Source organism: Carcharhinus amblyrhynchos, chromosome 5, assembly GCF_965287045.1.
Source record: "Carcharhinus amblyrhynchos chromosome 5, sCarAmb.v2.hapA, whole genome shotgun sequence".
Lineage (NCBI taxonomy): Eukaryota > Metazoa > Chordata > Chondrichthyes > Carcharhiniformes > Carcharhinidae > Carcharhinus > Carcharhinus amblyrhynchos.
The window spans coordinates 57,024,961-57,039,018 of record NC_137328.1 but is presented as its reverse complement, the minus strand read 5'-3'; the positions used below and the strand labels follow the sequence as shown (position 1 = coordinate 57,039,018).

Here is a 14,058-nt window from a genome sequence, read left to right as displayed (position 1 = left end):
TATTAGAAAAAAAAATTAGGATGCCACTGCAATTTTTCTTAAAATTTGGACAGTGAACTGGAACAGAAGATGGTTAAGATTTTTTTTTGGTGAAAGACTAACATTGGTTGCCCACCTACCTGTTCTTGGGCAGCATTCAACATTGGCTCCTGGATGTCAGTGTACATTCGTCTCAAAGCATTGTAGCCGCCTGGAATACTTTCTAGGTTGCTGAGTGCTCGGTCTTGGTTCCGCATCATTTCCTGCATCATAGCTGGATTTCGAGCGAGTTCTAAAGTCTAGTTCAAAAAAGGACAGTATTTAAACTAATCAAGTAGATAATAATACACAACGTAAAGCTCAAGTCAAAAAAAATTAAAAACGAGCAGCTCACAAAAGCACAGAATATACATTTTATAAAATTATGTTTGTATTGATATGCTTGCGAAAAAACACTGAAAATGTTCTTGATTGCATGTCATCTATTAAACATGCAGGTCTTTCATATAGCGCAACAAAATTATTTTTCAAAAACTTAAAAGCTGAACAGGGGTCCAAATGCCAAGAACTTCTTGTCTCCAAAACATTTGAAGTACAGGCTTAGAAATCAGGACAATGCAGAATGAGAACATGTAATTTTGCCATCAGGCCTGCTCCTGCCACCTTTCTCTCTAGAAATTCACATTTCAACTCATTGCCAGTTTGGGAAAGGAACTTCAAGTGCTTGATTTGAAAAGAACAAAATAGCTTTTACGATGCAATTTACGCTGCTTTCAGTTAAACAAAAGCTTGCTCCTTCTGACTTACTTGTCTCATTATGTCTGGGTTATTTAGCATGTGACTAATTTCTGGATTTCGCTGAATCAACTGCTGCATCTGTGGGTTGGTCACAATTAACTGTCTCATCATATCTGGGTTTGACAGCATGTTCTGCACAAATGGATTTTCCATGATCTGAGACATCATTTCTGGATTTGACATTAGCTGGCGTTGCATCTGAGTCTGTAACTCCAGGAAGTTGGAGGAATTCAATCCCAAGCTGCTCAAACCTGCAAGTCCTCCTAATCCACCTGCAGCATACAAGATATTAGGTTAATGGTAGAATACATATTAAATGCTTCAAATAAATTCAAAACAAAAAAAACCACAAAATCCATTTGTTTTAAGGTCAGGATCATCAGCAGGTTCAGATATCCAAGTCTTTCTGCACTCAACTCACTATCAAATTTCAGAGGAATCTGTTGCACACTTCAATACCAAGCAAAAGTGGGTGAGGCCTGGACGTAATGGGTCTCGGTTGAGGTTACACATGAAGAACATCATCCTCATCATCACCTCCCAAATTTATGGAAACATATCCAATCTGAAGCTACTGCATTTATAAGAGAAGAGAAACGCATTTAAAGATTTTCTCCTGACTTGCACTCTACTCTCCTCCATTCAGGAGGTGCTATAGGATTACACCCCCATACGTTGGCTAAACAAGCAGGAAAGTGATTGCAACTCGGCCCCAGTTGTTAACTTGAGCTAGTTACTAGAAATTACTTTAAATTTTCCCTCCATGATAGCATCGACCTGGATGTTGGATCAGGGTGATGAGACATATATTGTGGCTCTTATCAGCGTCTTTATTTTCCCCAATGCAAAACTCAATAGGAGAAATTGGTGAAGAGAGCATAGCATAACGTATTTTTAATTAGATTTCTCGAGGGAGTGGACCAATAAGAGAAAAGATTGACTTATCCCAGATCAGTCCCCTGCTAAAGAGCTACCAGGCAACACTAATACAAGAGCATATTACGCAACAGTTATCATAGCCAAGAGACTACAACCAGCCATGATCTTATTGAATGGCAAAGCAAGTTTGAGGAATTCAGTGGTCTACTCCTGCTCCTAATTTGTACATTGATGTGAATTAACCAATTTTAATGTATAGCAAGAAAGCTTGGAAGTAAGTTTGGAGCATAAGATTCCAAATGGACTCCTGATATTGTGAACACCAAACTTAATAAGCAGATGGTGATGACCAGTTTAACTTCCTCCTAATGACACTTACCAAGGCTGCTGGTAGTTGAGGCTGTGCTGCTGGATGTTGCTGAAGTAGTAGCAGTGTTGCTTTGGTTGTCAGGTTGGCTCTGCTGCTCTGGAGGCCTAAATCAAAATGGGAAATTATTTAGAGCAATTTTATTTTGATAGTTTTTGGAATGTGAATTTTTAATATTGGTGTCGAAGCATGAAAACAATGCATCTCAGAGATTTGATTTCAGCATCAAGCACGTCCCAACTTAACAGTAACGTTCCCTTAAGTTTGTGCCTTAGCCCCACATCAGACTTCCTATATTTTCAGCAACACACTTCTTCTGTTGCACACCCCAGTGAGCTTATGATCTCAAGAGAAGTCACCAAAATAATGCCAAATTCTAAACAGCTGGGTGTTCTGGGTTCATGTTGCCTAGTCATCAAAATGTTCAACTCATTGCTGGTAACACCCTAACTATAAGCAGGCAGTGAACACTTCTATTCCATCAGGATTGGGTTTGATCCAATGACAAAGATGAGAGGTCTCCATCTGCTCCACTTTCAGCAACTAAGTTGAATCCTACATTTGCTTTTTAAAAATCCTGAATTCCTAATGGTGTTTACACCAGAGGTTTTAATTCCACCAAATTACAATAAAATGCAACTTTCATACATTCACATATGGATTCCAATAGAACAGGGGCTGAAAAGCAAGGTCATCTTATTCTACCTTTTGATCAGGTAGAACTTTTTTGCAAAGGCTGATGATGGGACAGTGGTTTTGTTGCATGGATGGATTTTCAAAAGTTGTTTGATAGGGTATCACAGAGTTAGCAGGATGAAGTCCATGGGATTAAAGCGACAAGTTGCTGCATGAATGCAAAATCAAAGGGACAGAAAGCAATAATTAGCAGCAAATTTTTTTTTCAGGGTGCGAAGAAGCGTACAAGAATGCCCCCAAAGGGATAGAGTGGTTGTGCAGAGATTATGTCCTCAGGTGGATGTAGCCGTCACTAGGGGACATAACTATAAGGTTCATGGTGGGAGATATAGGAGGGATGTCCAAGGTAGGTTCTTTACTCAGAGTGGTTGGGGTGCGGAACGCGCTGCCTGCTGTGATAAAGGAGTCGGACACTTTAGGAACTTAAGTGGTGACTGGATAGGCACATGGAGCACACCAGAATGATGGAGAGTGGAGTAGCTTTATCTTGGGTTTGGGCAGAGCTTGACACAACATCGAGGGCTGAAGGGCCTGTACTGTGTTGTACCGTTCTATGTTCATTTTATTTCTAAACATAAACATTGCTAAGATATGTAATGCACTGTGTGACAGGTTGGTGGAAGCAGATTCAATAATAAAAGAAAATTAGGTAAATACTTGAAAAGTGAAATCTTGCAAAGCTATAGAGGAGTACAGAAATAGGACTAATTGAACAGTTTCTTCAAAGAGTCAGCACAAGCACAATGGACCAAATAGTAGTCTTCTGTGCTGTAACTAATAGTTTCACTGACATACATCAAAAGTGACCACATCACAAAATTTGGATCATTAAAATGTTTTCCAGCCAGCCAATCACAGCTCCTACCAAACTGAGATGCAGACTCTGAAGCAACTTCCATTACTACAAGGTACCTACTAGTACACTTCGAAGCATCATCTCAGCTACTCAGGTCCATACCATCTATGATTAGTGTTATGTATGGATAGTGAAGTGTATTCCATGTCAATGTAGCAAATTTCTAACTGTGCACAATAGGAAAACAGAACTGCTTCCAGGGTAGTACAAGTAATTTGAACATTTCTTTAAAATTCCTGGATTGCACTTTGATCTAGCAATTCTCTTTTGCTCTGTTTTGTATTAGTTTAGTGGTATGACAGGGTATTCACCTGTTTTGAGTTTTGATAACCAGATGAACTGTGAGCCCATCCTGTATTCCATGTTGGGCAAGCGTGTCTGGATCTTTAAGGATTTTTCCAGCAAATATTAGCACAAGCTGTTCTGGCTGGACCTTGAATCGTTTAGATATATCTTCCTTGAACTATTTAAAAAGAAAGAGACAAGTCACTACTTTGCAAATAATATTCTCGAATAGTACTGCTACTTCAGACACAGGGGAAACAAAATATAAAGCTAGCAAAGTACTGCAGAAGCGTGCACAAATCTCAAAATATATCTCGTAGTCTTTCTCAGATATCAACTTTTGCACATTGAGGAATTCTGCAGAAAGTGTTCCAAATTGACTCATGTGGCTGCATCATCTTTCCTTTTCTCAGATCTTGCCCCAAATACAGTGCAGACAGGTGCAAATTTGAATCTTGACATTTGCGAAGACCTTTCATGTTCTGGAGAGTACAACAAAATTTGTGGGAAAAAAGGCATTTGTAAGTTACAAGAAACGTGTGCAGCTGTTCAGATTAAGTAAAGTTAATCACCCTGGTTAGAGTTCATATGGTAGCTTCATCATACACACAAGTGACAGAGCTCCCATGCATAGTGGAACACAATCATGATTTTTAGCTGAAAAGACAGAGCTGTGTTCAAACTGGCCTGTTATTTTCAGGCAACTGTTCCCAAGCATTGGTTAAATAGAAGCATCCAGGTATTTTCCATTACCTATACATGCTATTAAGTAACAGTTTTGGCTGAATTTTTTGGAAACTGGCAAACAGCAAAAAAAAATTGGCCCACTCACTGCCTTCAAAAATAAACATTTTGTTTATGTAACCAGGCAGTGAAAAGCACTGATTCAAGGACAAAGAATGCTGGAAAATCTCAGCAGGTCTGACAATATCTGCGGGGAGATTATAGAGTCAATGTTTCAAGTCTGGATGACCCTTCATCAGAGCCAAGAGCAAAGAAAATCAAAAGATTTACACTATGAAGGCGGGAGAGGGTGGTGGAATAGGGCAAAGGAATGTAAATGAGAATAGAGAAGGTGCTAAGTGTCCATTAAGTGATTGGAACATGTGAATGGCAGAATAGAGGTACAGATGGTTAAGGGGCTGCCTTGGGATTATGGCAGGGGCGGGGGACAAGAAAGAGAGCTGGAACGGAGAAGTGGGAAAATGGAAGTGAAAAAGGACAATAAAATGGATGAATGAGATGAAATATAATAAATGGAAATGGGGTGAAGGTGGATAAGAGTGTTCATGCTCTTAAGTTATTGAAGTCAATGTTCAATCCAGGAGGCCATAAAGTGCCCAGTCGGAAGACGAGGTGCTGTTCCTCCAGTTTGCATTGGGGTTCGCTTGAATATTGCGAAAGGCCAAGGTGGATGTGTAGACAAGAGAGTAGGGTACGCTTTGAAGTGGCAAATGACAGGAACATCTAGGTCCTGCTTGCAGACAAACTGAAGGTGTTCAGCAAAGTGACCATCCAGTCTATGTTTGGTCTCTCTGATGTAGAGTAGACCAGATTGAAGGAGGTGCATGTGAAGCAGTGCTTCACCTGAAAGAGGCGTTTAGAACCTGGGATGGTGAGCAGGAAGGAGGCAAAGGGGCAGGGTGTTGCACCTTCTATGACTGCATGTGAAGGGGTGATTAAGTGCTACAGTAATTTTGGATGGTGCTGATTGACGAGTGTGTGAAGACATTAGCTAATTGGGACTGCTGGTAATACTCTGTTCCTCCCTGCCCATAAGCAGGGCTATAAATGCACTTAGATTGTGGATCTGGTCCTTCTCAATTCCTTTAGTTTGCCATGGTCCAGGAATACTGGCCTCAATAGAATAAAAATAAACATTGCTAAAAAAACAGACTGATGAAGCCACCTTAAAGAGAGTCAATAACCAACCCATCTCCCAAGGGTGGACTGGTCATCTGAGACACAGTCCCCAACTTGTCTTCTGAACACAGTCTGGTCACCTGCACTTCCATCTCAGCCAACCCTGTTAAAAAGCAGAAGCGGAAGGATTGGGGTCAGATCTTTCAAGTTTATATCTTCCATTTGTCTCAAACCTACCATCCTGGAGGGCTAAAATTCCACCCCTCAGCCCCAGAATGAGGCATTTTGAATGCTGTGGGGCTTGCATACTAGACAGTAGACAAGAATTGAAATAAATGGGTCTCTCAGAACGGAAAGATGCAACTAGTGGAATAGTGCAGGGATCAGTTCTTGGCCTGCAATTGTTCATTACTTAGTGACCTGGAGGAACGAACAGAAGGTAAAGTTTCTGAATTTGCTGAGGATACAAAGTGCACATTGTGGTGAGAATATTGTAATTCTGCAATGGGATATAGATTGATTGAGTGACTGGGCAAAAACTTGTCAAATAGAGTTTAATATGGGGAAGTGTGAGGTCATGCACTTTAGAACATAGAACATAGAACATTACAGCGCAGAACAGGCCCTTCGGCCCACGATGTTGCGCCGACCAGTTACAAAAACAATGACCCACTAGCCTATACCAATCCCTTTTCGTCCATAAACCTATCCAGAGATCTCTTAAACGCCCCCAAACTAGACGCATTTACAACTGCAGCAGGCAGGGCATTCCAATCCCTCACCACCCGCTGGGTAAAGAACCTACCCCTGACATCCGTCCTGTAGCTACCCCCCCTTAATTTAAGGCCATGCCCCCTCGTGCTAGCTTTCTCCATCCGAGGAAAAAGGCTATCACTATCCACCCTATCTAAACCTCTAATCATCTTATATGTTTCAATAAGATCCCCTCTTAGCCGCCTTCTTTCCAACGAAAACAACCCTAAATCCCTCAGTCTCTCCTCATAGGACCTCCCCACCATACCAGGCAACATCCTAGTAAACCTCCTCTGCACCCTCTCCAACACCTCCACATCCTTCTTGTAATGCGGGGACCAGAACTGCACACAGTACTCCAAGTGTGGCCGCACTAGAGTAGTGTACAGTTGCAACATTACACTGCGACTCCTAAATTCAATCCCCCTACCAATAAACGCCAAGACACCGTACGCCTTCTTAACAACCTTATCTACTTGATTCCCAACTTTCAGGGATCTATGTACACACACACCTAGATCCCTCTGTTCATCCACACTATTCAAAGTCCTCCCGTTAGCCCTATACTCGACACTTTGGCAGCAGGAATCACAATGCAGATTATTTTCTAAATGGAAACACTGCAGGTACGTGAAGTACTGGAAGATCTAGATGTTTTAGTCCAAAAAACAGTTGAGACAAGCAAAATTTTGACCTTTATCATAGAGGGGTTGGATTTTAAAAATAGGGAGCTTTTGTAACAATAGCAGAGGGTGTTGATGAGGCCTCAACCAGAATACTGTGTAGTTTTAGTCCCTTTACTTTTAAAGGATATAGTAACATTGGAGGTAATTCCTGGGATGAGAGGGTTGTGCTTTCAAGAGATACTAACTAGTCTGGGCCAGTATTCCTTATAGTTTTAGAAAGTGAGGATTGACCGTATTCAAACATGCAAGATCCTGAGGGGGTTTGACAGGGTGGATGATGTTTTCTTTAGTGGGAGAGACTCAAACAAGGGGACATAGCTACAAGATACATGGCCAGTCATTTAAAACTGAGGTGCACAGAAATTTCTTCTTGCAGAGGGTGATGAATCTCTGGAATTCTCTGCTCCAAAGGGTAGTGGAGGCTGGTTCATTAGAATTATTTAAATTAGAGGTGGATAAATATTTGATAGCTCGAGAAATAGAGAACTGAGAAATAGACAAATAGGGAAATGATAAAAAGAAACAGCCGAGGCCAACATAGGTCAGCCATGATTGTGTTGAATAGCAGGGCATGGTTGAAAGGCTTGATAGCCTACCCCGCTTCTATTTCTTGTGTACCTTAAGAATAGTGGTATTGGAGGCCAATTTTAATTTACCTACTGACTCCAGCAGGTATGAATTAACTCAGCACAAATGACGATTTAACTTAGAGCCTTCCTGGTTAATACACCTTGGGAGACAGTAGTGAGCTAGGATTTCCAATTTGACATTGCTGCACACTTGGGTGGCAAGTCAGCAGCTGGTATAGAAGCTATATATTTGCGAGGCAAGTTGAAAACTTATCCCTGATATTTCAGGAGCCTCCATTCTATATTTGTTTCGGAATAGCACTGACAGAGATGCAGAAGTCAGGACAGTTGCTGGCTGGTACATAACACCCAAACGTTTAACACAAATGGGAAGTAAAGACCCCTTAAAAATAGAAGAGCAACTGAAATGCAGTCACAGCAATAAGAGACAGAAGGAATGAAGGCATAGGGATAGAGATCCCACTCCTGACCACACACAGACTGGGAACTTGGGTTCCCGTTGCCCATGTTAATATCCATAGAATGAAGATCAAAGGGTAAAATTATTTCAAGAGTTTTGCATAAACCTCTGCCTGATGCAGACATGCTGGAATTGAGAAGTGTGGTTTTGGAGTTCAGGTAGTGAATTGTAAATTCAATAATAATGAATCATCTAACCATACTGGAATCATGAGATTTGATTCGCTTGAATATTATGCTGGTTTGAGTAACATGAGCTTGTAGCGATCTCATTCTGCAATGAGTTCTGGTAAAAAAACAAAAAAGGGCAGCACAGTGGTTAGCACTGCTGCTTCACAGCTCCAGGGACCTAGGTTCGATTCCTGGCTTGGGTCACTATCTGTGTGGAGTTTGCACATTCTCCTCGTATCTGTGTGGGTTTCCTCCGGGTGCTCCGGTTTCCTCCCACAGTCCAAGGATGTGTGGGTAAGGTTGATTGGCCATGCTAAATTCACCGTAGATGCATAGGGGTTAGAGAGGATTAGTGGGTAAAATATGTATGGATTGCAGGGGTAGAGCCTGGCTGGGATCATGGTTGGTGCAGACTTGATGGGCTGAAGGGCCTCTTTCTATACTGTAGGATTTCTGTGATTCTGTGATCTGTGAATTGTTGCAACTAACGTCTGTGCGCTCAGTTGCTTAAAAGTAAAGAAACAAAATAGATCAGAAAAGTAGTCACCTTCATTGGGAATTAGTACAAGAAAGAAATCAATGCTACCTCAAACTTCACAATAACTGCTTAACGTGAGGTCATGTTTACAGCTGAATTCAAGGTCTTTTTTATCCAAGGATACTATTGTGTAATAGCATTCTGCAGATCAAATACCGCAATGAGAAACATATGCAGCATATGTAAAACTATTGAATATGGAGAAAAATATCACATCTCCAAACCAGGGGCCTGTAATCTGCCTCAAGTTTGTACACGACATCAAAACAAAATAAAACAGGATAATTTAAGGATGCCAAAAGTGTCACCTCTCTAATTTTAATGCGAACATATTGAATGTCACTTGAACTGAAAAGCACCTAACAATGAAACTGCACATGTTAAATTGCGTTTGTAATTAGCATTTTAAGCTATAAATTAGTAGGAAGTGGTGAAACAATTTGAAATATGGCTTAAGGTTCATCACACAGTATTAAAGTACATGCAATTTGTTTCTCCCATATACTGATAACAATATATTGATTAAGCCTAATGTGACATAGGAGTAAACTAAACAAAATAGCTGATCACAGGAGGACAAAACCTTGAACCTCTGGTGAACAACAAAGCCATTCTAATGTTGCACAGTGTAAACAAAGCATGGTCATTTTAAGTGTTCTAAAAATTGCTATAAGAGTTAGTTTGCAGTAATGTAGAAGTTTCCATGAACTGTCAGTACCAATAAATACCCGAGAGTGGATATATACTGTGAAGTCTGTACAAGGCATTCAAATGCTGGAAAAGCTGTGTATATAAACATATTCAAATGTTTATTAGATTAGCATTTTAAAATGTTAAAAGCACCAGGTGAAGTAGTGTTTTCTAGACAATTTTTCCCCACAAAGCATCTTCTCACAAAAACACCCCCATCTCATTTACTGAGATTAATAACACCACTTTCAATTCTATTTCAGCACAAAATAACTTGACGGTCAACAGCGCCTCCCCCCCCCCAACATCACTATAGTCCAAACAAAACTATCAACCCATTTTATAAAATTTTATTAAACACTGGTCCTTAGTTCAACGGGGCGTCAACTAAAATACAACCTTCTATACGCCCACCCATTACAGCGAACTAACTCATTCTGAACACAAACAAATCCACTTCACTCCACCAGATATATCTAGTGCTTTCTGCTTGTTTTGTTAAACAAAATGAAAGCCTTTCTTACACATTGAATTCTGTACTGTTATTTGCATTTTCACAAAAACACACTAGTTTCCAGATTTACACTAGCAAGCCATTCATCATTTCAATTCATTCCAACAATGGGCTATTCAAAAATTAATGGGCTGGCACTGCCCTAAGTCAATCAAAATGAAAAAGGTCACCATGTCAATTGTCAGGTGTTTCAGGCAATTCAAATCAACCAACTTCTGTGTAGTTGGCAAATAATCTAGGAAAGACACTGGTCAGTAAGTAGAAACTAATAACTTTTTAAACTTGAATTCAACGAAAAAGTACTTGCAGAAATGCACTTCAGGGCACTGAATTTTAATAGGCGTTCTAAACAAGAATGTTTCAATTCACTTAAGATTTTCAAAGAAAAATAAACAATCCACAATATTTTACAGTATAAGAGGAAAAAAGGCAAACTCTGGAAATCCAATAAAAACAGAAATGGAAATGAACAGCAAAACAATGCTGATGGGGAGATTTTGAACCAGTGATGTTGGCATTGACAGAGCCAAGTTCCCCTCCAAGCCACACACCATCTTGATTTGAAACTATATTGCTGTTAATTCAGTGTTGCTGGATGAAAATCCTGAAATTCCCTTCCTAACAGATTAGACAATATCTTTAGAGTTATAGAAGTCAGTCAACTTTCAGATTTAAGGACCTTTCTTCAGACTAAAAGAAGCTGCTGACATGGTCTGGCCTAGAAATGCCACCAGGTGGCTAATACTTAAATGGTCCCTGAAGACTAGCAAGGAACACAACTGTAAAAACAGTTGCCAGAAGGCTGCCAGTCAGAGCTACTCGGATGGGCAATAAACACTGCCTTATAAAATTTGCAATATCAATTTCTTCTATTTTTATTTCAGATCCAGATCTCTCTTTCCCCACTCTGTTGCTGTGTGCCTCCTTTTTTTAATCCTCTCAACCATTTGTGTACACTTGAGAAGCAAGATAATCATTTGAATGAGAAAGAAATGAACGACTATGATAGCAAACTGCAATGAGAAATGATGGAGGAGACGGGAGTGAAGCATAAACACTGGCAGGGATTGTCTGGATATTTCAACTGCCTGTCACGTTTCCCTTAACAGCAGTGGCCATATTTCTGAAGTACTTACTTGACTGACTGGTTTTCCTCAGTGCGAGCCAGGATGAATTGCTATAGGATTTTCAAATGTCCATCTTAACCAGGCAGAAGGAATTTAGTTTAGTTTCCTCAAAGAGCCAGTGCTGACAATGCAATATTCCCTCAGTGCTGCAGCAGATTGACCGCCTCTGGGACATGTGGAAGGTGTTCTAGGAAAAGTTTGCATTTCTTTCTCTCCCCATTGTCATTCTATTTCTTTCACAAATTTTACAGAAAGGTTTACTTAGCTTTCAGTCCCCATTACTGGTGAAAGGTACACACTTGAAACATGAAGTGTTTTTCCCCTCTTCACAAATGACATCTGATGCACTGGCACTGCCAACATTTTGATTTTGGTCTACAACTGTTTCATTATTTTGAAAGGTATCTCAATAATGAGTTTAAGATAATAGCACCTTACTTTGTAAGGATTTCCTGTTTCACTGGGTCACTCAGGGCTGACCAGACACCAGTCATCTTTTTTTTTGTTAACGACGATGGCTGTTTCTTGTGCTCATAGGGCCATCTGTTGTGCATTCTAATATGGATAAGTAGACCAAATGCAGCCCTGAATGGTTTTCCACAGTGCATGCAAGGCTGAACTGCCATAGGATTTTCAAATATCCATCTCAGCCAGGCAGAAGAAATTTAATTTCCTCAAAGGATACTAGTGCTGACAATGCAACATTCCCTCAGTGCTGCAGCAGATTGACAGCCTCTGGAGTAGGCCTCAAACATTCAACATCCTGACCCAGAGATAAAAGTGCAACTAACGCAGCCAAGATATACAGAATGAATCATAGGAGCCTCGACCTCAACTCCAGTATTACATGTAAACTACACCTAAATCTTCTGTCCTCAAAACAGATCAAATCGATGAAGTGGAGAATGGGGAAAGCCATAAAATAATTTAAATTAACTGTACTTGGCTTTGCTATCTGTTCAGTTATGAAAAGAGAACTGTTAACATAACCTTCTCTATCCTTCCCTGTGTGAGCAGCATACAGGCACAATTGTTAGCACAGCTGTCTCATAGTGCCAGGGACCTGGGCTCAAATCTCGCATTGGGTGACTGTGTATGGAGCTTGCACATTCTCCCAGTGCCTCATGGATTTCCTCCAGGTGCTCCAACTTCCTTCTGCAATCCAAAGATGTGCGGGTTAGGTGGATTAGCCAGGCAAATGCACCGAGATACAGGGATAGGGTGGGTGCAGATTCTCTTTTGTAGAGTTGATGGGCTGAATGGCCACTTTCTGCACTGTAGGGATTGTATGATTCTGTCCATTTTACTCAATACTCAGCCTCAATTATTTGTGAAGAAAAAGGTAACAAGATAAAAGTTGCAACAAAAATAAACACTTTTAACATCAGATACAAAAATCTTCAGAAAATATAGGAAAACAAGTTGCTGAAGCTATGAAAAAGAGAGACAATGTCGCAGGTTTTAAAAACAGGGGCATGGAGTGCCTATCATGGTTCCCAAAGAGAAAGGGTAAGGGGAAAAGGCAGCGGAGTGAGACTAGGCGAGTTGCTCTTGCTGAGAGCCAGCAGAGAAACAACAAACCAGTCCTCTGTGCTGTAGCCATTCTAAAAGTATGAAAGCAAAATGATAATTTGATAGTCATCTCAACTGTTGGTCAGGCTGAAATCAGAATGTTAGTCCAGTTTTGGTGCCTTACTTCTGGAGGTCAAACGTAGTCCAATGCTCCAACACAGGCAAAACACATCTGCATTTATACATTCACAGTACATCCAAAGCACTTCACTGTCAATGGTTTCTGAAGATTCATGGCTATTATGACACATGAAACAATATAGCCAATTTGCACATGGAAATATTTCAAAAGCAGCAAGAGTTAAATGACCACTGTTTTCTGTTGTGGTAGTAGTTAAGGGATCAGTGTTGGCCAGGGCATCAAAAAAAGTTCCTGCACCTGGTGGCATAGCACAATGAGTTCTTACATTCATTTGATCTTGCAAAGTCTCAAACTAAACATCTCATTTGAAATCCAGCATATTCAACAACTTAAATGCTCTCTAAATAACAAACATCAATGCACTCAATCCTGGAGTGGGACTTGAAACTATGATTCTATGTTTCAAAGCAACGGTGCTACTACGTGCATAATAACTCAGACCTTCCAATCTAACAAGGAGGTGAACATGGAGATGCGTGCCATTGAGGCTTGCAACAGAATTCCGGACTCCCCATTCAACAGAAAATGCTTTGTGGGCGCAAATCTTGTGAGGATTTGTCAGCATGTAAAGTTGGACTGTCTGCCTGAGACTTACGTAGTTCATTTGTAGGAACTGAACGCATGATAGATAAATTTACCAATGACACCAAGACAGGTAGGAAAGCAAGTCATCAAGAGGAGGTAGCAGGTCTGAACAGAGGTATAAATAGGTTATGTGAGTAGGCAATGAATTGGCAAAAGAAATATAATGTGGGAAGATGTGAGCTCGTCCACTTTGGCAGGAAGAATAGAAAAGCATATAACATTCAAATAAGAAAGGTTGCAGAACTTGGTGATACATAGCGAACTGGGTGTCCTCGTAATAAATCAAAGTTAGCTTGTAGGTACTGCAAGTAATTAGTAAGGGAAATGGAATTTCAGCACTTATTGCAAAAAAGTGAAATATAAAAAGTAGAAAAATTTTATTGCATTTGTACAGAAGCCGTGGTGAGTCCACATTCAGAGTACTGCTTTGGTCTATCTATTTGAAAAAAAGGACATAATTACACTAGCAGTTCTAAGGATGTTTACTCAACTCATTCCTGGGATGAAA

General features: G+C 40.3%; 1 protein-coding gene across 2 annotated transcripts in view; it reads right to left on the bottom strand.

Annotated features, from left to right (window-relative positions):
• LOC145343055 (ubiquilin-1-like) overlaps nucleotides 1-14,058 on the bottom strand; it is a 43,240-nt gene that overhangs the window by 16,119 nt on the left and 13,063 nt on the right. For both annotated transcript variants that reach the window (XM_080188849.1, XM_080188850.1), the window contains exons 2-5: nucleotides 3,887-4,038; nucleotides 2,036-2,130; nucleotides 787-1,049; nucleotides 120-278 (exon numbers count right to left, since the gene is read on the bottom strand). In XM_080188849.1, the coding sequence (XP_080044975.1) occupies nucleotides 120-278; nucleotides 787-1,049; nucleotides 2,036-2,130; nucleotides 3,887-4,038 (669 nt within the window). The remainder of the gene's footprint in view (nucleotides 1-119; nucleotides 279-786; nucleotides 1,050-2,035; nucleotides 2,131-3,886; nucleotides 4,039-14,058) is intronic.